This window comes from Diabrotica virgifera, chromosome 5 (assembly GCF_917563875.1).
Source record: "Diabrotica virgifera virgifera chromosome 5, PGI_DIABVI_V3a".
NCBI classification, from domain to species: domain Eukaryota; kingdom Metazoa; phylum Arthropoda; class Insecta; order Coleoptera; family Chrysomelidae; genus Diabrotica; species Diabrotica virgifera.
The window spans coordinates 41,141,756-41,167,351 of NC_065447.1; the positions used below are offsets into that span (position 1 = coordinate 41,141,756).

Genomic DNA, 25,596 nt, shown 5'->3' on the forward strand with positions numbered 1-25,596 from the left:
TTTAATAACAATGGAAGCCAGCGTCTCACACGGTATTACAGTCAATATTTTGTGTGAAATGCTGACATCTCACACGGTAGACAAGGTGTTAACCTACCTACTTACATGTACTTACACTATACTTGTTATTCTATTAGTCTACTTGTCTACAAACATGGGAGGCCTATGTCCAGCAGTGGATCTAGAGGGGCTGATGATGATGATGATTTTAGTCTATATCACTTCTCTGTAATTCCAAGTTCCTGAAAATAAAACAGAAGGCAATTTTAATACAATGCATATAGAGCGTGAATATCGAGGTTAGGGAGTTGAACTAACTCAAAATGTAAAGTGATTTTCTTATTAAATTTGTAAAAGTATTTCTAAGAATACACAAATAGCCTTTTGCAACCAAGAAAAAAATAATATTAATTACTGAAAAATATTGAATTAACATTACTTTTAGTAGAATGCAGTAATTAATCACATCATAGTTTTTGAGAAATTAACTCATAAAAGAAAGCAATTTTGATTTGTTGTAAACACCACATGAATGTAATTTAAAAATTTGGTTGTATGTTAATTTTTTACAATAATTATTAAAATTTATTGACCACCATTTTAAGGGTACATTTTTGGACATAGTTATTAATTTAAAAAGTCCACCGAACCCACTGCACGAAACAGAGATTTTAGTTATCGAGGTCCATAAAACACAAAATATTTGTCATATACCTATCTACCAACAAAGTTCTTTTTTATCTTATGTCTCTGTGGATTAAAGTAAAAATATTTATTATAAATAAAATAATTATTTACCCACCTAATGACATTAATGTTATCTTCAATTTTGCTGTACTTCGTAATTATCCTTTTCAAAAGTTGATGTCTTTGTCGAGTCTGTCTATACTCCCAATCCTAGAACGAAAAAACAAATCAATTTTCTTTTAATGAAAACTAAAAATCAATAAAGAGATATGGTATGCATAGAGACCTATAATTTAAACTTGAATGGTATGAATTAAGAAGTCAATAAATAAAACTGATGATAACATGCTATACACTCTATGTTTTGCGTATGATCAGATTCTTACGGCCTAGGGTCATAACGATATTGAATATTATATGACACACAAAATCTTAGAAGAGTACCTGCACTGGGGTTTGGAAATGAATACCAACAAAACGGAATATATGTGTGTTGGAGGTATACAGCAGGATCTATCGTTGGAAAATGAAATAACTATTAATCACTGTCAGGAATATAAATACTTGGGTCTTAAAATTGCACAAGATGGAACATTGGACAAGAATAGCCAAGAAAAGTGCACGCAAGGAAGGAAAGCTATGGCATTATTAAACACAATCCTATGGGACCAAAAGTATCTCCAAAGAAAATAAACATAACATCTATAACAGCATTGTAACATATAGCAGCGAATTTTGACTACTAAAAGAAAAATCCGAAAAGATGCTCAGGGAAACTGAAATGGACTTCTGGAGAAGAGCTGCTCGTATATCAAGAATACATAATCAGAAATACAAGAATATTGGAGATAATGGATACGATATACAATAAAATTCATACAATAATTAACAATATAAAAACAAAGCAACTAAGATGTTTTAAGCCACTCCAACGTACGGAAGACGACAGATTACCTACGAAAAGCTGGATAGAAGAAATTCATAGGGAAATGGGAAACTATACATATAGAGAAAGAGGCTTGAAGGAAGATATGTGTTACGATACAGAAAAGGGCGATTATATAATATATAAAAAATTGTATTTTCACCTACCGATATTCAATTTCAGCAATTCCGGCACTATCCAGTAATGAAAATATGTTCAGTTCAGTAGTATTCAGTACAAACCATGTACAAACCGCCAAATTATCTATTTATGCCGGGCCGGGAAATTGCAAATTCTCACAACAAAATGGCGTCCACATGGCGTCCTAAAAACACAAAGTCAATGTCAATTGTCGAAAATGTAAATTTTCTTCACGGTACAATCAAAATACTTTATTGTACCATGGGTAAATTTTAGTTTCAGAAACAGCAGCGCCCCTATGTGCTACTTACCTGCGCAAAAAGATTGTGCCAGTTATTCCCTATCCTTTGACGTCTCTCTTTTTTTTTATTCCTCTATGCCTATGACAAGCCTAAAGAGACACAAGTGGTTAACGAACCCTATCTGACGTCATCAGCGCAGGTCATAAATAGAAACGAACTTACAACCACTGACTTTAGCCTAGACATGAGTTACAACAGACCTTTTACGTCGAGTGAAAGGGAGGTTGACATGTATGGTTCAAGTGGAAATCGGTGGGACTGTGCATTTTATCAATGAAATTAGATATGTCTCAGACACTCCAGAAACCGTTAACGATAAAATGTTTTAACATCGCATTAATCATTGTAAATTAGTCGACGGATATTAGTACAGTGAAAATAATAACACGAAAACTGGACGATCATTATTATAAAGAATAAATTTTAAAGTTTTTTCTACTTTAATGGCAAAAAAAGCAAGCTCATTAGCAGAAACCAATTCAAAATTATTTTGCACATGATATGTGAAACATTATTTGGTTGAAAAATCTCATTTTTGTTGGCACAAAAATATGTTAATTTGTTTGGACTAAATTACAGATCTGTTTATCCTAAGGGATATGTTACTATCAACATTCACACATTGTTGCCAAACTAAATTTTGTTATTTTGGGTGTAAATTTTTTCCACCGATCTCCGAGGGTACAATACTATCAGGATTAAAATCTACAATTATTGTACATTTGTATATTATCCCTCTCTATTGACTTTTCAATGTTAACTCTTAAACATTTAAACATTGTAGGTGATCCATTTTACTGGGTACTTAACTGGGGCACAATCCTCTATCGAAGTTTACTGCAGAGGATTTATGCAACGATACATTTTTATGTGGACATTGTCGTATTGTGTCTTTTTTGATACATGCATGGTTTATTGTACCAAACAAACAAGAGATCATACAATATTTAGTACTCAGTACGGGTGGTATGTATGTAAGTACTTTCGTTCTGGTCTTGTTATTGATCGTGATTGTGATATGTAGATAAAAGTTAGACTAGTAAAGACAGAGAAAATTCTCTATAGGACAATGGGACAGTCTACAATATACATTCATCACCTGTCCGCAGTGCCGGATTAACCATTAGGCAAAGTAGGCAGTTGCCTAGGTGCCTCGACCCCAAAGAGGGCCTCGCAGCCCTCGCAGGGCCAAAAACGAAAACTATAAAATTGTTAAAATTTGCCACATTTTTACCTTTACCCAACTGACAATATAATCTAAACAATATGTTTCTACGAGTTGTATCTGTTTTGAGTAATACTTACTAAAATATTTTCATACCTAAACTGTTGAAAAACATTTCAGGTAACCTAGTAAATACAAGATTTTAGCAATATAAGTAACTACAATGGGGTAAGGTTATATCTACCATAATAAATTTATTTGAATTTGGACATTTGTCACGTACATTCTATAAAGTTTTATAATTCTATTGTATATACTAAAGCTAAAACTTAATATTATTGGCGTTGGGTGGTTTTATTTAAACATCGATGGTTCTTTCAATATAATATTTATATCGAAGTCATCTTTTCTTAGTTTGGTTTTGTTCTTTGGAAGAGAATAATTGTTATCATGTAGTTAGGTGCAATAGTTGATTTTATAAATTTGCACATCAGATTGATTAACATTTTATTCGAATAACTCTTCATTTTAAAGCAGTGCCAGGGCACTTTTAAGTGATCGCCAGAGACCTTAATTTTTTACTTAGTGTATTTATCTGTTGTGCTTGGTATAATATTGGAATTTAAGTTTTTCGACAGTTGTGGGTTTAAGTTGTGGGTGTATAATGCAGGAATACACAGTGCTAAAGAAAATAGAGGATACTGCTACGTTTGGGTAGAAGGTTCAGCTTGCCTTATAAAACATGTTACAACTAAATTAAATCCAGAAATCAAACATCTTACGCTTTGGTGTGATTCTTCCGGTGGGCAAAATCGAAATATTAAGTTCATACTTATGCTTAAATCAATTTTGCATGGGACACGCACAAACTTAGAAAGCATTACCGTAAAATATCTCTGTTCTGGTCATAGTTTTTTGCCCAACGGCACTGATTTCAGTGATATTGAGTCGGCTCTTAAACGACAGCAAAGATTATATACCCCAAATGACTATATCGAGGTAATGCGTTCTTGTAGAAAGCAGAGACCATTGGTAGTAACCCAAATGCACGTCGAAGATTTTTTAGGCGTAATAAACATTGAGAAAAAACTGCTAATCGCAAAGTGACCGAAGATAAAGAAAAAATTAATTGGTTGAAGATTAGGTCAATCAAAATAGAAAAGTCAGGCCCATTTCGGCTAATGATACAACAACACGATTTTTCACAACCGTATCAAAAAATTTCTATCAAAAAATCTTCTCGAGGTAGAACTACTAACGAAGAAATCTTTAGCGATTTAATACCACTGTGGCCTAACGGGAAGCCTATCGCTGAGGAGAAATTACAAAATTTAAAGGAAATGATGCACCTTATTCCTGCTGATGCATTGACTTTTTATCAAAATTTGCAGGATGCCAATCTAACTGAAGATGTTGAGTAGATTAATATTGAAATTTATTAAATTAATACGTTAAATATTCATATCCTTAACTTCCTGTAAATAAAAATAATTTTTCTAACTTTACTGTTGTCTTTATTTAATAATGTTGGTATTAATTTCCCACTTTGCAAAATGCAGAAACCTACCAATCCACAAAAATTTGCCATTTCTCTTTTTAATTTAAAATTAAAATATTTAAACCTGTAGAAAATACCAAAATATTTATCCACAGTCAAAAAAAAGTTACAAAGTAGTAGCAACATATCCTACAGATTTTTTAAATCAATAAAAACTTTAAACTTGATTATCTCAGTTTGCCACTATTGAGGGTTGGTAGCTTTATGCATAACGCCGTCCAATTGATACTCAAAGTTTGATATACTAATGGATTACTTCAAAGGTTAATATAATTGCAAAAAAAGGTCAAAACTGCAAAAAAATAGTTTCGCATAATTACTTATTGTAAAAATGAATGTACAGCTTTAAAATTGTTGTCAAATGAGGGTTTTTTGGTGCTTAATATGTGACAAAAATTTCAAAGCGATTCATTCAATTGTTTAAATTTTATTCAAATTGTTTATCCAAGAGAGAATTATTTTGCAAAACCATGTCAGAAAAAAAAATTATGTTAGAACCAATCCACAATGAAAGAGCACGAGCTATATTTTCAACTTGGTCTAAAAAAAGTAAATAAAAATGCATTTATTAGTAATAAATAATTATGCAAAAGTATCATCAATCTTTCCTTATATTATATAAACTTTATTTTTTTATAGAATAAATTATTATATTTATTACAATTTTTTATCAATTATATATAAATAATATTACTTATTAGTTGTGCATCTAAAACAGAGTAAAAAAATAGATTTTAAAAAAAAATTATTCAAAAAGTTTATAAGGAAAAATTGACGATACTTTTGCATAATTATTTATTACTAATAAATGCATTTTTTATTCACTGTTTTTAAACCAATTTGAAAGTATAACTCATGCTCTTTCATTTGACACCTGCAAAATTTTTATCACCTATTAAGTACCAAAGAACCCTCATTTGACAAAGATTTTAAAGCTGTACACCAATTTTTATAATAGTTATTGAGAAATAAATTTTTTGCAATTTCGACTTTTTTCGCAATTATATTAACAATAATTAACTATTTAGATGGGAAATAAGCCACAATTAAATTGAAAAAATAATTGTGGCCCTTTTTTATATTATATTATAATATTATAAAAGATAATTTATTAACAAAAAATGAGTATATCAAACTTTGTAATACGCCATGTCGTTAAAGCTTTTTCCATGCTCTCGAAGATGTTTATATTAGAAAAACCATGTTTTCTATTGATTTGAAAAAAAGGAAAAAAGGTCATTTCTTGACATTAAATTATTTATAACTAAAAATGGCCGCCAGACCCTACGTAGGAAATAGTTACAATTTGTTCTTATAGGTATTACCTGTCGAAAAAAGCTTTTAGTGCCTTGGATGTTGAAGTGTAACGAACATGGTATATTTTTGTCTTATTACCCTGGCCTAATATACAATCCCTGTAACGCTAATTACACACGCCGATTTTGGACGGTCGATTTTTATATCGACCTTCCAAATTCATATAGTGAACCACATGTGAGAAGAGGACATTGCACATACGCCGAACGGTGACCGACGGTCGTGCGTGTGTGTAATGTCCCCTTCTCACATGTGGTTAACTATAGGAATTAGGAAGGCCGATATAAAATCGACCGTCCAAAATCGGTGTATGTGTGTAATTAGCGTAAGTCAGGCTATTAACGGTTGTGCGTTACTTCGTCAGAGGATTCAGTGGCGGCACTAAGATCCCGCAGGCCCCCCGTAAGGTTGTTCAACTTAAAAATTATTAGAAATACCAAAAATTTCAAACCATAAAAAAATAACTTTTTCTTAAGGGGCCTCATAGCTTTGGTTGCCTAGGGGCATCTGGGCCTCAAGATTCTTAATCCGGCACTGCCTGTCCGCTTATCTAGATAAAATTCGAGCAGAATTCTGCATCCTTAGTACTCAAAGATGAGTAAAATAAAATAAGGAAAAACAGCTTTAGATTTAATTCGATTTGGGAGCCACCACCATCGGCTGACCCAGGTCTCTACTTTTCAATGTCTTCAGAGCCGTCTGTGGTGTATCCTGAAACGAACTAAATCCGGCTGTCCCACTAGTCCATTCTTTCACGGTTTTTGCTCCAAATTTTAAAGAACCGCTTGGATTGAAATGAAATTTGGCATACGCATAGCTTACATGTCAAAGAAAAAAAGTGATATTGTGCCGATGTGTGATTTTGCCCTGGGGGTGACTTTCACCCCCTCTTGTGGGTGAAAAAATATAAGTCTAAAATAAGTCCGGAAATGGATAAACTGACTAATTTTAAGTAACTTTTGTTCTATAGAGCTTTTTCGCCAAGTCAACACTTTCCGAGTTATTTGTGAGTGAATATGTTCATTTTTTCAACAAAATAACTACATTTTTAGACGATTTTTCGCAAATAACTCAAGTAAGTATTTTGTAGAAAAAAATGTTCTTAGCAAAAATATAGCCTGTAAAAAAGTAAAAAAAAATGGTGTACGCTTTAGGTCTCTGGACCTCGTAAAACCAGAGTTATAACCAATGAAAAATAGATTCATATTCACCAAATTTCAAATAGAATACAGTGAAACCTCGATTATCCGTCAGGGCACCGGACCAAGGGTATGACGGATAAGCGAAAAGACGGTTAATAGAACGTTAAAACAATTCATAGTACAACTCTCAAATTTTATTTGTATGGTTTGTTTAATAATATAAGAAGGATTTGTGTTCGTCCAATCCAATTAATTTGGTTTAGAATATTCTGAAATCTTGTTTATTTTACTTTTAATTAAAATTTTGCAACGAAGAATTTCTTACCGCGTAAGATCATACAATCTACTTTATAGTCTTCTTCTTGTCGAGAATTCCACTTAATGAATTGTTGCGTGTGCGATGCACCTTCTCTGGCTTCTTTACACAAAATTTTTTTTGTGCAAATGCAATGGTAGCATCACTGTACATTTCAACGAATTTCGTTTGGCTCATCGCAATGCTCAATAATTGATGATGTACGGACCCTGACGGTTAAAAGAGGTGACGGTTAATGGAGAGACGGATAATCGAGGTTCCACTGTATTTCGAAATGAAATATCCAAAAAATTAAGCACTTTTTGGGGAAAACCCATTATAACTTTTTTAAAGTATTTAAAAAAGATTTATTTCTGTTTTTATAAAAAGTTTCTAGCATTAAATTTAAGTAATTTACGCCCAAAATAAAGTTGGTCGCTTTTGTTTTGGCAAAAAAAAATCGGGAAGACCACTCCCTAATTAGCAATTTAAATGAAATTAATCGTTACCGCTCCACAAATTATTTTACTTATGTTATGTTTATAATATGATCTGTAAGTTTCATCGATTCAAAGTGCTTATTTTGGAAAAAATTTGGTTTTAAAGTAAAATTTTTAAAAATTTTAGTTTTGAAAAATATGCTTTTTTTCAAAATACTTTAAAAATTGTTAGAGATACCAAAAATCTTGAAAAACAAAAAAAGTCAGCATAGCTTTTCTGAATATCATGTATTTTTTTGTTTTTCTGTTAGACAAAAATTGATTGAGATTTAGTGTTTCTAAATTTGCAGACATTCGTGATGAGTGACTCGTTCAACCCCTTTTAACTACAGCCCTTTCAAAAATAAGGACTTTGAACCGATGAAACTTACAGATCATATAAACAATACATACACGGGTCAAGAAACTTGTAAAGTCGTAACGATTAAGTTCATTTGAGATAGTAATTAGGGGGTGATTTTCCCGATTTTTTTACCAAAAAAAAGGCACTAACTTTATTTTGAGCGTAACTTGTTTACTTTTGATGCTAGAAATTTTTTTTATTAAACAAAAATGAAGCGTTTTTTAAACACTTTAAATAAGTTATAATGAGTTTTCCCCGAAATGTGCTTAATTTTTGGTTATTTCACGTTAAAGTATTACATTTGGAATTTGACGAATATGAACCTATTTTTAATTAGCTATAACTCTGCTTTCATTAGGTATGGAAACGTGATATATACATCATTTTTTTAAATTTTTTACAGGCTATGTTTTGCTAAGAATGTTTTTTCGACAAAATACGTACTATTTGAGTTATTTGCAAAAAACTGTCTAAAAGTGTGGTTATTTTGTTGAAAAAATGAACATATTCACTGGCAAATAACTCGAAAAGTATTGACTTAGTGAAAAAACTCTATAGAACAAAACTTACTTAAAATTAGTCAGTTTATCAATTTCCGGACTTACTTTGGACGAATACTTTTTCACCCCCAAGAGGGGAATATCACTTTTTTTCTTTGACTTGTTAGCTATGTGTATGCCAAATTTCATGTCAATCCAAGCGGTTCTTTAAAATTTAAGGGTTTTGCAATATTTTACCGTTAAAGAACGGACTACTAGTAGTCCAAGTAATGAAGCTTAAAATAGGACAAAACCTCGCAATTTTTACAGAATAGATCGATTTGCTTAAAAATTTGAGAATAAGTAGTGGATAGTCCGAGGATCAAAATCTATATTATGCCAAAAGGCGCTTACCATGGGGGTGGTTGCCACCCCATCTTGGGGGTGGAAGTTTTTATTATATTTTGACCGCAAGAGTTGGTAAAAACATTCATTATAAGCAAAAACCGTTCTATACGTTTTTTTAATAAAATTAATAGTTTTCGATTTATTCGCTATCGAAAGTGTTAGTTTTATATCTAGTGGAGTCACTGAAGGTTTTCACCTCCGATTTCGTTGACTTTTCATCGATTTTCATGAAAATTGGTAAGTAGTTAGAAGATACTTCAAGGAACAAAGGTGACATGATGTTAACTTGCGCTTTTAGCCTGGGGGTGGTTGCCACCCCTTCTCGGGGGTGAAATTTTTTTATTAAAAATAATACCAGAAATCTATAGAGGGGCAACTTCTAAGTAAAATTTGTTATATAAAGTTATTAACATAAATCAATACCTTTTGAGTTATTAAATATCAAATCTTTTATTTTTTCTTAAAAAAATGCATGTTTTAAAGCTGTTTTTCACGTATTACTCAAAAACTATAAGCTTTTGTAAAAAACCTATTATTAACAAAATTAAAGATAATAAAAAATTTAATACACTCCTTACTTAAAGAACTAAACTAATGTTATTTTAAAGTGAGTTATGGGTAATTGAATGTATATTTTTTTCGACGAGTACTCAAATTTAAGTATTCAAGATTAGATAACGGGAAAACGATGCATTTTATAGAATATACTTGTTAAGCACTTGTCAAAGTACTTCAGAATACCTATCAAATGAGCTTCAGTAGAAGTTAATAGCATCAAAATTAAGCAAGTTATGATGAAAATAAGAGAACCCTTTCGATTTTTTTAGGAAAAAGTTAAAAACTAAACATACGCCATTTCCGCAAAAATTAAAATTTGTAGTAATCCTCACAAGAATTTCTTTATGTTATCATAGTTAATTATTTCAACAAATTTGACCGGTTTAGAATGCATATTTTTGAAAAAAAGGTATAATTTAAAAAAATCAGGATTTTTAGAATTATCGTACTTTTCATTTTCTTTTGATAATAACTCCAAAAATACTCAATATATGTAAAAAATGATAAATAACTAAACTTTAGTTTTTTCTGTAGCAAATACTTTACCCATTTTACTATTTTCGTAGAGTAAAAAAAAGCGAGATAGAAACGTTTAAAATTTTATTTTGCTGCGAGAACCATGTAACCGGGGCCATTTAACCTTTTATTTTTAAAAAAGTAAGAGGTATAAATGACTATTTTGACGTTTTTTAATAGCTCTTGGAATAAAATTTTAACCAGTTATTAGATGAACTTGCTAGTTTAAAATTTAACGGAGTTATTTATAAAAAAACAATAACATTTTTTAGAAAATTTTTTAAAAGATACATTTTGAAACATTTTTGGTGCATAAACTTTAATGCTCACAACTTGTTCGAGCACTTATTTGATAGATATTTCAATGAGCTTTGACAAATTTTTAATAAGTTTATGTTATAAAATGCATCATTTTCCCAGTATTTAAGCTTGAATACTTAGATTTGGGTACTCGACGAAAGAAATATACATTCAATTACAACTCACTTTCAGTTAACATTGAAAGGTTTTTCTAGTAAGGAATTTATTTGATTTTTTATTAGCCTCAATTTTGACAATAACTTTTTTGTAAAAACTTATAGTTTTTGAATTATTTATGAAAAATCGGTTAAAAACATGCATTTTTCTCACGAAAAATTAAAATTTTTGATCTTTAATAACTCAAAAAGTTTTGATTTATTTTAATAACTTTATATAACAATTTTTGCTTATAATTTGTCGCTCTATCGAATTGTGGGGCTATTTTTTATAAAATAATTTTCACCCCCGAGGAGGGGTGGCATCCACCCCCAGGGTAAAAGCGCAAGTTGGCACCATGTCACCTTTGTTCCTTGAGATATCCTCTAACCACTCACCAATTTTCGTGCAAATCGATGGAGGTTCAACGAAATCGGAGGTAATAGCTCATATTCACCTTCAGTGACTGCACTGATCGAAAAAATCAATATTTTTAATCAGTTGTCTGCTAATAACTCAAAAAGTTTTCGTTTTATCAAAACAAATTTACCTAACAAAAATGTACCTTTTGAAAAAATAAACAAAACCGTTTTTTATTTTCTTTAAGACCAATAGTAATCGAGCTATATTTTATTATATGTTGGCTCTTCTTCGTCGAATGCTAAATATTGTAGTTTCAAAGTCATAGGACGGGAAAACTATGCATTTTTCGAGGATAGCTTGTTCGAACTAATTTAAAGTATTTAAAAATATGTATCTTCAGAAATAAAAAAAATCTCTAGCTAAAAAAATTAAGTGACTTATACTGAAAAGAATGTCAGTCCCTATGTTTTCAGCAAAAAAGTGATCGTAAACAACCCCTAACCACCACCCTAATTCAAATTTGTCATTGACCTGATTTGGATTTCTTGATTTATGTATTTTTAATAGGTTCTAGAAGTTTGATCGGCTTAGAATGATTAGTTTTTAAAAAAATGGAGTCAAAAGCGAATAACGAGTTTTTGTAGTTTGCTAAAAAATGCCCCTTTCTTCACAATAGAAAGATGAGCATCAGAGATACGAAAAAATATTTAAATACGAAATTGTAGCTTATTTAATTTCCAAGAACATGGTTTGGAAAAAATTTTTTTACGGCAAAAATTGAGTGAGCTATTTACAATTAAATCTTGTAATATCATGCAAAAACCACCTTTACCAACCCTTTCAATGCCACCTCTTTTTGTGACTGAGAATTTTAAAAGAATTTAATATCAATAGCATTATAGATCTTGTAAAAACCTACAAAATTTTTTTAATGAACTTTCTAAGATAATAAATAAAAAGTTACGGATAAAAAATCAATAAATTAAAAAAAAGGAGAAATCCAATTGGAACATAATAAAGTTAAGTTAGCGGTGTTTTTAGTCATGGGCCTTCTTAATTCTTCTTTATTTATGTATTGTTAATAGGTTCTAGAAGTTTTATCGGCTTAGAATGGTTTCTAAAAAAAAATGGAGTCAAAAGCGAATAACGAGTTTTTGTAGTTTGCTAAAAAATGCCCTTTTCTTCACAATAGAAAGATTAGCGTCAGAGATACTAAAAAATGGTGAAATATAAAATTGTATCTTATTTAATTCCCAAGAGCTTGGTTTGAAAAAAATTTTTTACGGCAAAAATTGAGTGAGCTATTCAAAATTAAAACTTTTAAAATCATGCAAAAACCACCTTTACCAACCTTTTCAATGCCACCTCTTTTTGTGACTGAGAATTTTAAAAGGATTTAATATCAATTGCCTTATAGATCTTGTAAAAACCTACAGAATTCTTTTTAACGAGCTTTCGAAGATAATAAATAAAAAAGTTACAGTTAAAAAATCAATATATTTTTTTGAAAAGAAAAGGAGAAATCCAATTGGAAGTATAATAATGTAAGTTAGCGGTGTTTTTAGTCATTGGCCTTATTAATTCTTCTTTATTTATGTATTGTTAATAGATTCTAGAAGTTTGACTGATTTAGAATGACTAGTTTTTAAAAAACTGAAGTTTAAAGCGAATAATGTATGTTTACAATTTGGTAAATAATGCCATTTCCTTTAGAATAGAAAAAATAGCATCAAAGATACGAAAAATTGTTAAAATATGAAATTGTTGGTAATTTAATTCCCAAGAACTTGGTTTGACAAATTTTGTTCTACGGCAAAAATCGAGTGAATCGTAAATGAATATACCATCGAAAAACATTCATTTTTAGATATAAAACTAACACTTTCGATAGTGAATAAATCAAAAACTATTAATTTTATCAAAAAAATGTATAGAGCATTTTTGCTTAGAATGAATGTTTTTATGGACACGCGCCAACTCGTAACTCTTAATGACAAACTTTTTTAAATCAAAATGTACACCGGCCAATTCGTAACTTTTCTACCTGACCAACTTTATACAGGTGAATTCGAAACCATTGTTTAATAGTTGTTAGGTTAAAAGGTAAGAAATAAATTTGAACAGTAACGGATTAAGCCAACACGGGGCATATAGCATATTATTATGTAAGCTAATGGTTCTTGGTTTGCTTGAACACATGTTGTGTATTATATGTACCTACCTATAAAAAAATAATAATTGACTTATGCTCCTTCTCAAATATGCCCGGAACATTAATAAAAAAATTAAAATATTTAAAAATTTCGAAAAACATTATTTTTTTTCTACATTCTTTTCTTATAACTTTAAAATGATTCATTTTGGAGCAAAGTCGTAGGAAATTAAAATAAAGATAATTGAATTTTTTATGATATACGACAAGTTAAAAATGTCTTAAATTATTACCCTTTCTGCAAAATAGCAATAAATACAAAATAAGGGGGCAAAATAAGCTTCTTTTTATTCAGTGTTTTTCATCAACTTTGGTTGCACTTAGAACCTTCGTAATTCGCATAGAAAATCCTTATACTTAAATCGTCCACCAAATTTCATTAAAATCGACCTGATAAATTTTGCATAATAATTTTGCAATCTAAATTTTTTTAAAAAAGTTCAAATTTTTTAAAAACTTTCTGAATAGAAAGTAGATTATTTAGAGGTTTGCTAATTTTTTCACATATAAAGAGGCTCTCTGCCTATCTAATACACTTTACAGAATTAAAATCGGATTATCTAAGAGGCCTCAGGACTGTTTTAAAGTTATAAACAATTTTTTGGCTTATAAACAAATACAGTGAAGACGTTTGAGTTGGAATAAATTCATTTTCTCGAGAATGGGCGTCTCTGGAGATAAATCCCGAAATAAGTCGATTTTTATTTTTAAATTCTAATTTTGTGGTATACATATCATACTAGTGACGTCATCCATCTGGGCGTGAAGAATCAATCGATGATTTTTTAAAATGAAAATAGGGGCCGTATGATAGCAGGCCATATGATTCTGTCGGTATAACAGGTTGCCTTGCAACCAGATGCAGAACAGTACCATAAATGTTTTCCACTTTTTAGCACTTTTTTTAATTGAAATTTAAAATTATTTACCACCAATAACTTCTCTGTAACCAATATCTGTTACAAGAATTTCAGTCATTTTCACAAAATTTATTTGGATTTTCTCTAGTAACTGTTCCAAGAGACAATACATAAATAATGAATACCTTTTACACCACCTTCAAAGAGAGTAATTTTTACAGGCACATACCTGGAATACCGGTATTCAATTATCAACATTACTTAAAAATGAAAGTTACTAATTCACCGGTAGTTAGTGGGTTATCGAAGAATTACCTGCGCGCCAGAGTTACGAGTTGGCCTGTAATTAGGATGGGGGATTAAAATAGTTACGAATTCACCGAGACCCGTTTTTATTATCTTTTGCGGTCAAAATATAATAAAAAATTTCCGCCCCCGAGATGGGGTGGCAACAACCCTCATGTTAAAAGCGCCTGTCGGCATCATTTAGATTTTGATCCATGGACTATCTACTACTTATTCTCAAATTTTCAAACAAATTGATCCATTCTGTAAAAATTGCGGGGTGAAAAGCTTTGGTTCCTGGAATATAGGCAAAATAATAAAATATTAAATGCGTACGGACGCATTAGCGACATCTGTCTACAGACAAAGAAAATTCTCTATATGTCGGAATGCAGAATCCTTGGTGACTATCTATTGCCTGAGATGAAAAGTGGAAAACTTTGTCAGTCGATGGTGGTGGTCCCTGAATCCTCCTTATTTTATTTTACACATATTTAAGTACTACGGATGCAGAATTCTGTCGGAATTTTATGTCTAGTTAAGAGGGCAGATAATGAATGTACATTATGGATTCTCCCATTGTCTGCTGTTTAATGGCCTGTGTTTTTATAAATTTGTAAAGAGCTCAGGCGATAGATAGTCACCAATGATTCTGCATTCCAACGTATAGATATTCTGCATTCCTCTGTCTTTATATCTTCTAATATAATAAAATCTTCTTAATAATAAAATTGCAAATTTAGGAAAAAAATCATTATATCATGGATAAAGGGACATGCGGGCATTAGGGGAAACGAAATAGTAGACAGGCTAGCCAATCCACCCTAGAAATAGGCGAAGAACCTCCCTTGAACTTATTACCCATTTCGGATATTGATATTATTAGTAAACGACATAAAAAAAACTGGCAAACGTATTATCGAAACACGAGAACTGGAAGTAATTACAAACAAATTCAGCCTGAAATTCCCATAAAAAGATGGTTTCATTCTGTGTCAAATCGCCATTTCATAAGAGTTATAAATAGATTGAGATGTAATCACGCTTTTACTCCCCTTTATATGTTCAGTTTGGGTCTCACAGAGTCACCTAACTGTGAGTGTGGAAAAGAAGGTGATCTACTACATATTCTCCTCGAATGTTCCCATCAATCAGTAAATATAAACAAATTTTATGATAATCTTAAGGTCGCCTCATATTATAATGCACGTCGCGTTTTCGTCACGTAGCGTTTCGTTTGCGAAAAATATAATTTAATGGTTTTTAAATTGAACCATTCATATTGTGCGTATAAGACACGTAACGTAGCGTATAAGACACGTTGCGTCTGCGTTCGGTTCATTCGAAAACAATATTTTTCGGATGTTGACAGATACGGGTCGTTTTCCCCTTGTTGTTTATGTAGGTATTTCTTTGAATTTGATACCGAGTATTTAGACCGGTCAGTATCGTCGCCCTCGCTAGCGAAATTATTCCGATTCGATTTTTTGCAGAAATTTACTCAAAGAGAGGTTCTTATAACATATCCACAGGGTGCCAGGCGGTGCCGTGGTCGAAAAATTGTTTAAACAATCTTTTTTAAACAAATTCACAAAAATATTTTTTCATTCGAGCAATATTTTTTTTAGATAATTTGGGTAATTCTGAGCAAAAAAGGTTTCTTGTCATTTTTCTCTAAAATTGCGAAAAATCAAGGCTTAATAACTCGATTAAAAATTATTATTATGAATTTCAATAAGTGACCAAATCAAGTTTCAAACAACTTCTTCAAGGTCCTGAAGAGATTTTTGTCAATATTTTATTACAAAGCTGTTATTACCGCTATAGTCCAACTGTATCGTCGCCCCCGTTAGCGAAATTAGATTTTTTTGCACAAACTTACTTAAAAAGAGGTCCTTATAACACATCAACAGGGTTCCGGGCGGTGCCGTGGTCTAAAAATTGTTTAAACAATTTTTGTTAAACAAATTCACAAAAATAATTTTTTATTAATAATTTAATTATTAAGGCAAAAAGGTCTCTTGTGATTTTTCTCTAAAATTGATTGTTGTCGAGTTATATGGCCATTTCCGCATTTTTGCAAGATATGTTTTTTGCTAAGAATAACCCAAATTATCTAAAAAAAATCGTTCGTAATGAAAAAATTATTTTTGTGAATTTGTTTAATAAGAATTGTTAAAACAATTTTTTGACAACGGCACCGCCCGGCACCCTGTGGATGTGTTTGTTATAAGGACTCTTTTTGATTAAGTTTGTGCAAAAACATCTAATCGAAATAGTTTCGCTAACGGGGGCGACGATACAGTTGGACTATAGCGCTAATTGTTAATAACTAAAAATAACAGCTTTGTAGTAAAATAATGACAAAAATCTCTTTGGGACCTTGAAGAAGGGGTTTGAAACTTGATTTGGTCACTTATTGAAATTCATAATAATACTTTTAATCGAGTTATTAAGCCTTGAAAATTGCCTTTTCGCATTTTTCAAATTTTTAATCGCATGTAACTCGACAACAATCAATTTTAGAGAAAAATGGCAAGAGACCTGTTTTGCCCAGAATGACCCAGTTTATCTAAAAAAATATTGCTCGAAATGAAAAAAATATTTTTGTGAATTTGTTTAAAAAAAATGTTTAAACAATTTTTCGACCACGGTACCGCCCGGCACCCTGTGGATATGTTATAAGGACTTCTTTTTGAGTAAGTTTGTTTAAAAATATCGAATCGGAATAATTTCGCTAGCCGGGGCGACGATACTGCCCGGTCCAATTTAAAAAGTAGTTTTCGAGGCAATTTGTCATGTAAACATGTGTTGTGACAATAAACACATCTGCACCACACCAGACTGAAACCAACGTAAACGTTCTATGTACGATAATGTGAATGGGTAGTCCGATTGACGGTCTGCAAACGCTACGTGCCGAAAACGCGAAGTGCATTATAATATGACGCGACCTTTAGGGCCGGTTGTTCGAACGCTAATCATCAATGATCACCATCAAATATTTAATTACTGTCACCAAAACTGTCAATGTCAACTTTTATTGGGTTGCTGAAAACATAATTGATTATAATTATGAGATTAGTTAATCAATTAACATAACAATTATTAACATAATTGATTAAGTAATTTCATAATTGTAATCAATTATGTTTTCAGCAACCCAAACAAAGTTGACATTGACAGTTGGTGACAGTAATTAAATATATTAAAAATTCCACTTCCCGTCTACCTGAACAATTTGATTTTTTCTGAAGATATTAATACATTAAAACAAACTAAAAGAAGAGAAAGGATGGTTTAGATTTGATTACAGCACAGCACCTCTACTATGTGCTTATACGTATTTCGGAATAGCCGTTTCCTCATCGGAGCACCTGGGTAGACACTGAACTGAAATCAAATCCTTTCATCCTTTCCGGGTAATTATCAAAATAATTACGGGCCATTCCATTTCAAATCACTCAATTTTGGAGCAAAAAAAATTTTGGACCTCCGATTTGTCTGAAAATTGGTATATAGCTTCTACAGGACGTAAAAATAAGATATTTAAGGTCAAAAAATTTTCTTCTTCTTTTTTTTTCTCAAATTGTTATTTTATGCGATTTTACAGTGATTTGGTGTTTATTTATACAAATTTGCATTTTCTATCGTAAAGTATCAATGGAAAACATAATATTTTAATAGAAGGGACTCAAAAATGTCATTATATGGCATTATAACAAGTTACTTTGATTCAAAACAAGCTTTTGATCAAATTTTATAGTGTAGAAAACGTTCAAATACCGTTTTTTACATTTTTCTTCATTCCCAAAATACATCATAATCGATTTGGCTGAAAATTTGCCAACAGATAGAAAAAACATAGGACTTTAAGTGGTGAGAAGGATTTGAATTATATTACAATACCAAAAAAGTTACATGCAATATTATAGTCAAAAATATAGGCGTCTACTGTAAGTACAATTAACTCGAAAATATCGACCTCACGACAAAAATTGTTAAAAAGAAATTGTAATAATTGTAAATACGATTTATTTGGAATACTTTCAGTTCCTACCATTTTTGTCGAAAATTTAAAAATGGCGGAGATATTGAGCAAAACAGGTTCTCCTTTAAAATCAAGATGGCTGCTAACGTAACGGAGGAATTCATTCGTGATTTTAAATTTAGGCTACTATTGACTCCCCTAAAGATCAGAAAAATAAAATTTTGGGCAGCTCGGCATTCAAGGTCAAATGCTATCCCGACTGGACTAATATATACTTTTGAGTCTGATATTACTGCATGTAACTTTTTTGGTATTGTAATATAATTCAAATCCTTCTAACCACTTAAAGTCCTTTTTTTTGGCTATCTGTGGGAAAATTTTCAGCCAAATCGATGATAATGTATTTTGGGAATGGAGGAAAATGCAAAAATTAACGTTTTTTACACTATAAAATTTGATCAAAAACTTGTTTTGATTCAAAATAACTTGTTATAATGCCATATAATGACATTTTTGAGTCCTTTCTATTAAAATATTATGTTTTTCATCGATACTTTACGACAGAAAATGCAAATTTGTTTAAATAAACACCAAATCACTGTAAAATCGCATAAAATGACATTTTGAGAAAAAAAGAAGAAGAAGATTTTTTGACCCTAAATATCTTATTTTTACGTCCCGCAGAAGCTATATACCAATTTTCAGACAAATCGGAGATCCAAAATTTTTTGCCTGAGTGATTTGACATGGAATGTACCTTACCAAAGATGCTACTAGCACCATCTATGAATCGAAAGTTGTCAGGAAATAAAATTCGAAATTATTTATCCTCGGAGCTTTTTAAGTTGGAAAAAATAAAGCATAACAGAGTGGCGAAATACTCAACAATGTAATCAAATCTAAACCATCCTTTCTTTTTTTTAGTTTATACTTTATTCACTTTTGTGGATAAAAAGGGAAATAATTCGCTAAAATTATTATCACGGTGAATGACAGGACCTGAAATGCATTTTTAGATTTCCCTTGTGGAGTATTTCGCCACTCTGTTATGCTTTATTTTTTCCAACTTAAAAAGCTCAGAGGATAAATAATTTCGAATTTTATTTCCTGACTCAACTTTCGACATTAAAAACAATTTACGAATATATCAAAAACTGTAAATATAAATTGTAGCAATATTATTAACCCTGTATTTAAGTAATTTTGTTAAAACAAAACAGTCATGTTTGTTAAAATAAAACAAACATGTTTGTTTTGTTGTTAATTTTTTAACCTTGTAGATTTAAGTAATTATTGTATATTATAAAAAAAAAGAACAAGAAAAAAAAGAGAAAAAAACAAAAAAGAGAAAAAAAGAGAAAAAAACCGAAAAAAGAGAAAAAAAAAGGAAAAAAAACTAAGGAGATGTGAACCTCCGAGATGTTGAATCGGGTTTATGTCTTAGCGTAGTAAAGAAAACAATTATAAATAAAACAAATTAAAAATATAATAAAAAAAATATACAAAAAAAATAAATATATACAAAAAAAATATTTACATCCAAAACAGTGTATTTTATAGATAGTAGTATGTTAGTTTGTTATGTACCGGGTGTCCCAATAAGAATGGCTCTCGGCCATATCTCAGGAACCGTTTATACTACAGCTTTGAGAAAAAAAATTTTATAACAAAAGTTGCCCCTAGAAAAGCCTGGAAATTATTTTCATAATTGTGAGTCCACCGCTAGAGGGCGTAATTGAATATCAAAAATTAAAAAATCGAAATTTTACAAAATTTGCCAAATGAAAGGGCACTGGAAATCCAATCATCATATTCTTCATACAATTCTGTGCATATTTTACTTCACAAGTTTAAGTCTACCTGTGCAAATAGGAGGTGGGGGTGAGTGGGAACCTTGTTATGAAATAATCGCTCTAAGTCCGGTTCTGCTTAATCGATTTTTACAAACTTGGTCTTGTTGAAAACAGCACTTTTTCGACAATGTAATAGTTATAATTTGGAAACAGCCTATTACGTAATATGCCGGCTAGAAGGCGCTATTTATTTTTTTTAGAGATCTAGTTTTCCTTGGAAAATATTAAATACAAGTATGTATTTTTTTCCTGTATTACAAAATTAGACCAAATTATCAACAGAATACCGAAAACCGCATGTCTATACCTTTTTTCTATCTCGAGATATCTTAAGAAACGTGTAAATTTTAAACATAACTGTTGCTGTCATATAAGTGGATATATATAGAAGTACGTAGTGTGCTATGGAAAAAAAGACAGGAACATTGTCCAGATGTCACCGTATATAATGAATCAAAACAACAATAAGACACATAACACAATAAAATATAACAAAAAATGAGTGTGTGTACTTTGTACGCGAGTACGAAGTTATACTTCTATTATTATGATTTTAAGGAAATAAATATATTTTAAACAGTGTAATTTTATTTTTATTTAAATATTACACTAATTTTAATACTTAAAATCTTAAAATAATACCAAAAAAATAGCGTTAATATGTAAATTTTTATGAATTTTTGCCTCCGCACATTTGCTTTTCTCTCGATAAATCGTAGAAAATGTAAAAACGTCAGATTTTCTACACAAATTTTTAATTTTTATTTCATTATACATATTTTAATATCAATTATCCTATTCCCAACTAAGATAAATACATAACTGTTATTGTCACCGGTAAACTAAGTTAAGGAAGTCAAAGTGGAAACAAGTAGTGTGCTATGGAAAAAAATAGAACTATTAGAAGTATTAACTTCAAGAAATCATCATGTGTCAAATTATGTGTCAAATCAGTAAAACATAAACATTTGTTCATTGATGGTTTGTTGTGGTTTGATTCCATTAAATTTTATATAAAATTTATACAGAGTGAAATTCAAGATGATTCTTACAAACTAAGAAGCATTTGACATGATAGCCACATTCTTTGGATGCATAAGAAATGCAAATGTTGCGGCTAGAATATATGCAATGAAATATCCTCAAAGACGTCACCCCAGTAGTAGAGTTTTTCATATTTTGTTTTGATTTATTATATACGGTGACATCTGGAAAATGTTTCTTTGTTTTTTTCCACAGCACACTACTTGCTTCTATATATTTCCACTTATCTGACAGCAAGTTATGTTTAAAATTTACACGTTTCTTAAGATATCTCGAGATAGAAAAAAGGGATAGACATGCGGTTTTCGGTATTTTGTTGCTAATTTGGTCTAATTTTGTAATAAAGGGAAAAAAATACATACGTGTATTTAATAATTTCCAAAGAAAACTATATTTCTAAAAATAAAATGAATAGCGCCTCCTAACCGGCATATTACGTAATAGGCTGTTTCTAAATTATAACTATTACATTCACGAAAAAGAGCAATTTTTAACAAGACCAAGTTTGCAAAAATCGATTAAGCAGAACCGGACTTACAGCGATTTTTTCATAACAATATTCCCACTCACCCCCAGCTCTTATTTGCACAGGTAGACTTAAACTTGTGAAATAAAATATGCGCATAATTTTATGAAGAATACGATAATCGGATTTCCAGTGTCCTTTCATTAGGCAAATTTTGTAAAATTTCGATTTTTTTAATTTTTGATATTTAATTACGCCCTCTAGCGGTGGACTTACAATTATGAAAATAATTTCCAGGCTTTTCTCGAGGCAAATTTTGTTATAAAATTTTTTTGAAGTTATACTTCTTTACGCGCGATATGAGGGTGAATTTTTATATGTTAAAACCTACGATCCCGGCGCATGCGCATTATAACTTTGTTCTGATTAGATGTTCAAATGACATGTCAAAAATTATCCAATATGGCAGCTGTAGCGCAGCTGTGGTTTGGACGGTTGACGGTTTGGTTATGTATGGTTGTTGCGTTTTAAAATTTGTGGGAAGAGAAACAACAAAGGTTAGTTAATAGTTATACTGCCTTTTTAAATAGTTTTCATATTATATTTTTGAAGTTATACTTCAAAATGTTTTAATTTATGTATGTATCAGTCCAGAAAAGGTGTGGAAAGAATATATTAGTGTTTTTAAATATATTTTTCTACAAACGTGTTAAAAATGCAATTTTTAGGACTCCATAGGAGGGGTCTAGGACATTTCGCCGTCGCCATTACTTGTATATAAGTTTTGAATGGTTTTCGAACGATTATATTTCGAACACTTTTGCATAATTAAGTTTTTTATTATTGATACAGTAAAAACAATTGAAATTGAAATCCCTTTTCTCAATATTGTTTATTTCCGGGAATCTGATAATAGTCATATTTTTAATACTGTAAATATTTTATTTTTCAGACAATGTATAGTTGAATACGAAAATATATATCTTGGTTTAACTACCAACATCAGCATTTTATTTACACTGACATTTAGTATAAAAAAAAGTTAGTATGTTATCACGTTCTTGTAAACTTAACCAATGCCGGTATGGCGACGGCGAAACGGCCGACGGCGAACTGGCTCGACGGCGAAACGGCCGACGGCGAGGTGGCTCGACGGCGAAACGGCGACGGCGAAATCGCGACGGCGAAACGGCGACGGCGAAACGTCCCAGTCCGCATAGGAGCGTTAAAATGTTACTTTAAGGCACTAGTGCTTTAAAATTTAAATAAATAATAAATAAATAAATAAAAAAAAAATAAATAATATAATAAAGGCACTGCAGTTAAAAGTGAATTGTCAAATTGTGAAACGTCAAAATATTTATATTTCATTTATTAACATTAATATTAATAATACAACTTGCGCAATTTGAAAAAGGTGGTTTAAATGGTTTTTTTTATTATAATTTTGTGTCTTTGGATTTGTCTTCATTGGGCGTTAAATAATAAAACATCTATTTTTATATTTCACTTGTCACCGTGATGTATAATTATGTATATCTGAAAGGTAAGTAGCATGCGGCTTGATGGCCTTGTTGGTAGAGCATTGGACCAGAGATCAAAAAATCGCGAGATTGCGGGTTCAAATCCCTTACGATTCATATTTTTTTCTTTTTTTTTAATATTTGGCATTGTTAAGTTATGGTTCATTTTTGGTAATTATTGTTAATTTTTTGTGTTGTAACTGTTAAGTAGGTATATTTATTTCGTTGAAATTATATTATAATAGAAGTATAACTTCTTACGTGCGCACAAAGTACACACACATTCTTTTTTTCCCAAAGCTGTACTATAAACGGTTCCTGAGATATGGCCGAGCGCTATTCTTATTGGGACACCCGGTACATATATTTAGAGTTAGAAATACAGAAAAAATTCCTCTGATTGAAAAAAATTGTTTGTTTTTAAAATAAAATGTCTGGCTAATTGGCTCAGCCAAGGCCATTAAATTCACACAAAAAAAATATATCTTCTAATAGTCTGTCATTTTATTTTGCTTTATTTTTTTAGGGAATTATGAGCTATGGGCTGTTTATGAGAAACATAAGTATAATTCAATCTTCAATAGATACTTTAGGAGACGTCTATAAAAGAAACACTAGACCAATAAGTGAAAATTTAAGAAAATCTGTGCTGAAGGACAGCTATACTCTAAAACGATTTTTTACTCTATATTCTTGCGTAGTGACGAGTTTTTATGTTACGCTTGTGTTGCTAAAAGATCACAAAACGCAGATTTACTCAAAATTTATTAAGGATTTTCTGGAAAATAATGCTGGAGCTCTAGTGATATTTTTTGTATTTTTAATACCTCATTCGTTCATGTTTAGCCTACAACCATTATTGATAAACTTTTACTTTTCATGGCACGTTTATTACAATTTAAAAGCTTTGAACGAACAAATTAAAATCTTAATAGATTTTGAATTGGCATCGAAAACTTCAAGTTATTATTCAGTGGAATATCAAAAAAGAATTGAAAGTGACATGATTTATTTTATCACTCGACTAAAAGATATTAAAATGTAAGTATATATTATACTTCTTCTTCTTCATCCACTCATAGGCAAAGGCCTCTACGTGAGTTCTCCACTCTTCTCTTTGCGTTATTTGGTGCCAGTCTCTACCAATTGTAGCCATCGCCTTAGTGGTTTTCCTTACTATGACTCTGCTGGGTATCAAACTAAGTGATTAAAAGAAAAATACCTGGATCAAAAATAAAACCAAAGTGAAAGACGTAAACAAACATGCAGCTACTCTCAAATGGAAATTTGCAGGAAACCAGAGCAGACAAAGAGACGGAAGATGGAATGAAGCGATAACCCACTGGAGACCTTGGGACTATAAAAGAGGAAAGGGCAGATTACAGATGAGATTGTCGGATGAGTTAATAAGATACGAAGGGTCCAGATGGACAGAATTAGCACTGAACCGAGAAGACCGGATGAATAAGAGGGAGGTCTACGTTCAACTTTAGACAAATGAAAGGCAATAGAGATAGAGAGAAGATAACTCTGCTCACGTGGTCTCCAATGTACAATATGTATCATCCACCTTTCGTTGTTTTGCCATGCCATGTGTACTAGTTCTCTTTCATTTGCGCAATTCTTCCAAAAACATCTTACATCTTCATCCTACTCTCGCGTCCTCATTTTGTATATTGATATTATGTTCTCTCAGATATACTCCTAAAGTAGCTCGTTCGATGAATCTATGTGTTGTTCTTGATCTATTGGTTAATAACTCTAGAAGTGTCACGGTTTCTATTTCATAGGTCATAAGTGGTAGAATACAACTGTCGAATACTCTTTTCTTAAAATTTATTGGTATCTTTTTGTTTTTCAGCACAACACTGAGTCTCCCTACTGGTGTCCAAGTGATTGTTTTTGCCTGGTTTGATCATGTAACCTAGATATATTATATATTCTTCGAAACTTTCGATCTCACTTCCATCAATTTTAATTCCACGTTGTCCCAATTTAACTTCTTGAACAATTTTTCTAATGCAAGAGTAAATCAGTTTGCAGAGGTAGTAGTACCTCCCTGTCTAACTTCTGTATCCGTTCTTATTTTGCCTCCTCTCTAACCATTAGGCAAGATCACACTTGCCTTTGTCAGTCAGGGAGTTCCGCTTCTCGCTGCTGCTCTGCTTGAAGTAAACTGAATTATTATTCGCGATACGGTCACCTAT

The 25,596-nt window shown here is 31.2% G+C and overlaps 1 protein-coding gene and 1 long non-coding RNA gene across 2 annotated transcripts in view; both read right to left on the bottom strand.

The window, feature by feature from the left end:
- Positions 1-207: 207 nt before the first annotated feature.
- LOC126885704 (uncharacterized) lies at positions 208-1,922 on the bottom strand. The gene is made up of 3 exons (XR_007698435.1): positions 1,780-1,922; positions 803-897; positions 208-242 (listed from the first exon to the last, which is right to left on the bottom strand). It is a non-coding gene; the product is annotated as an uncharacterized LOC126885704 (long non-coding RNA).
- Positions 1,923-5,475: 3,553 nt separating this feature from the next.
- Positions 5,476-25,596, bottom strand: part of LOC126885352 (trichohyalin-like) — a 32,364-nt gene continuing 12,243 nt past the window's right edge. The window contains exon 2 of the mRNA XM_050651909.1: positions 5,476-5,487. Within this exon, the coding sequence (XP_050507866.1) occupies positions 5,476-5,487 (12 nt within the window). The remainder of the gene's footprint in view (positions 5,488-25,596) is intronic.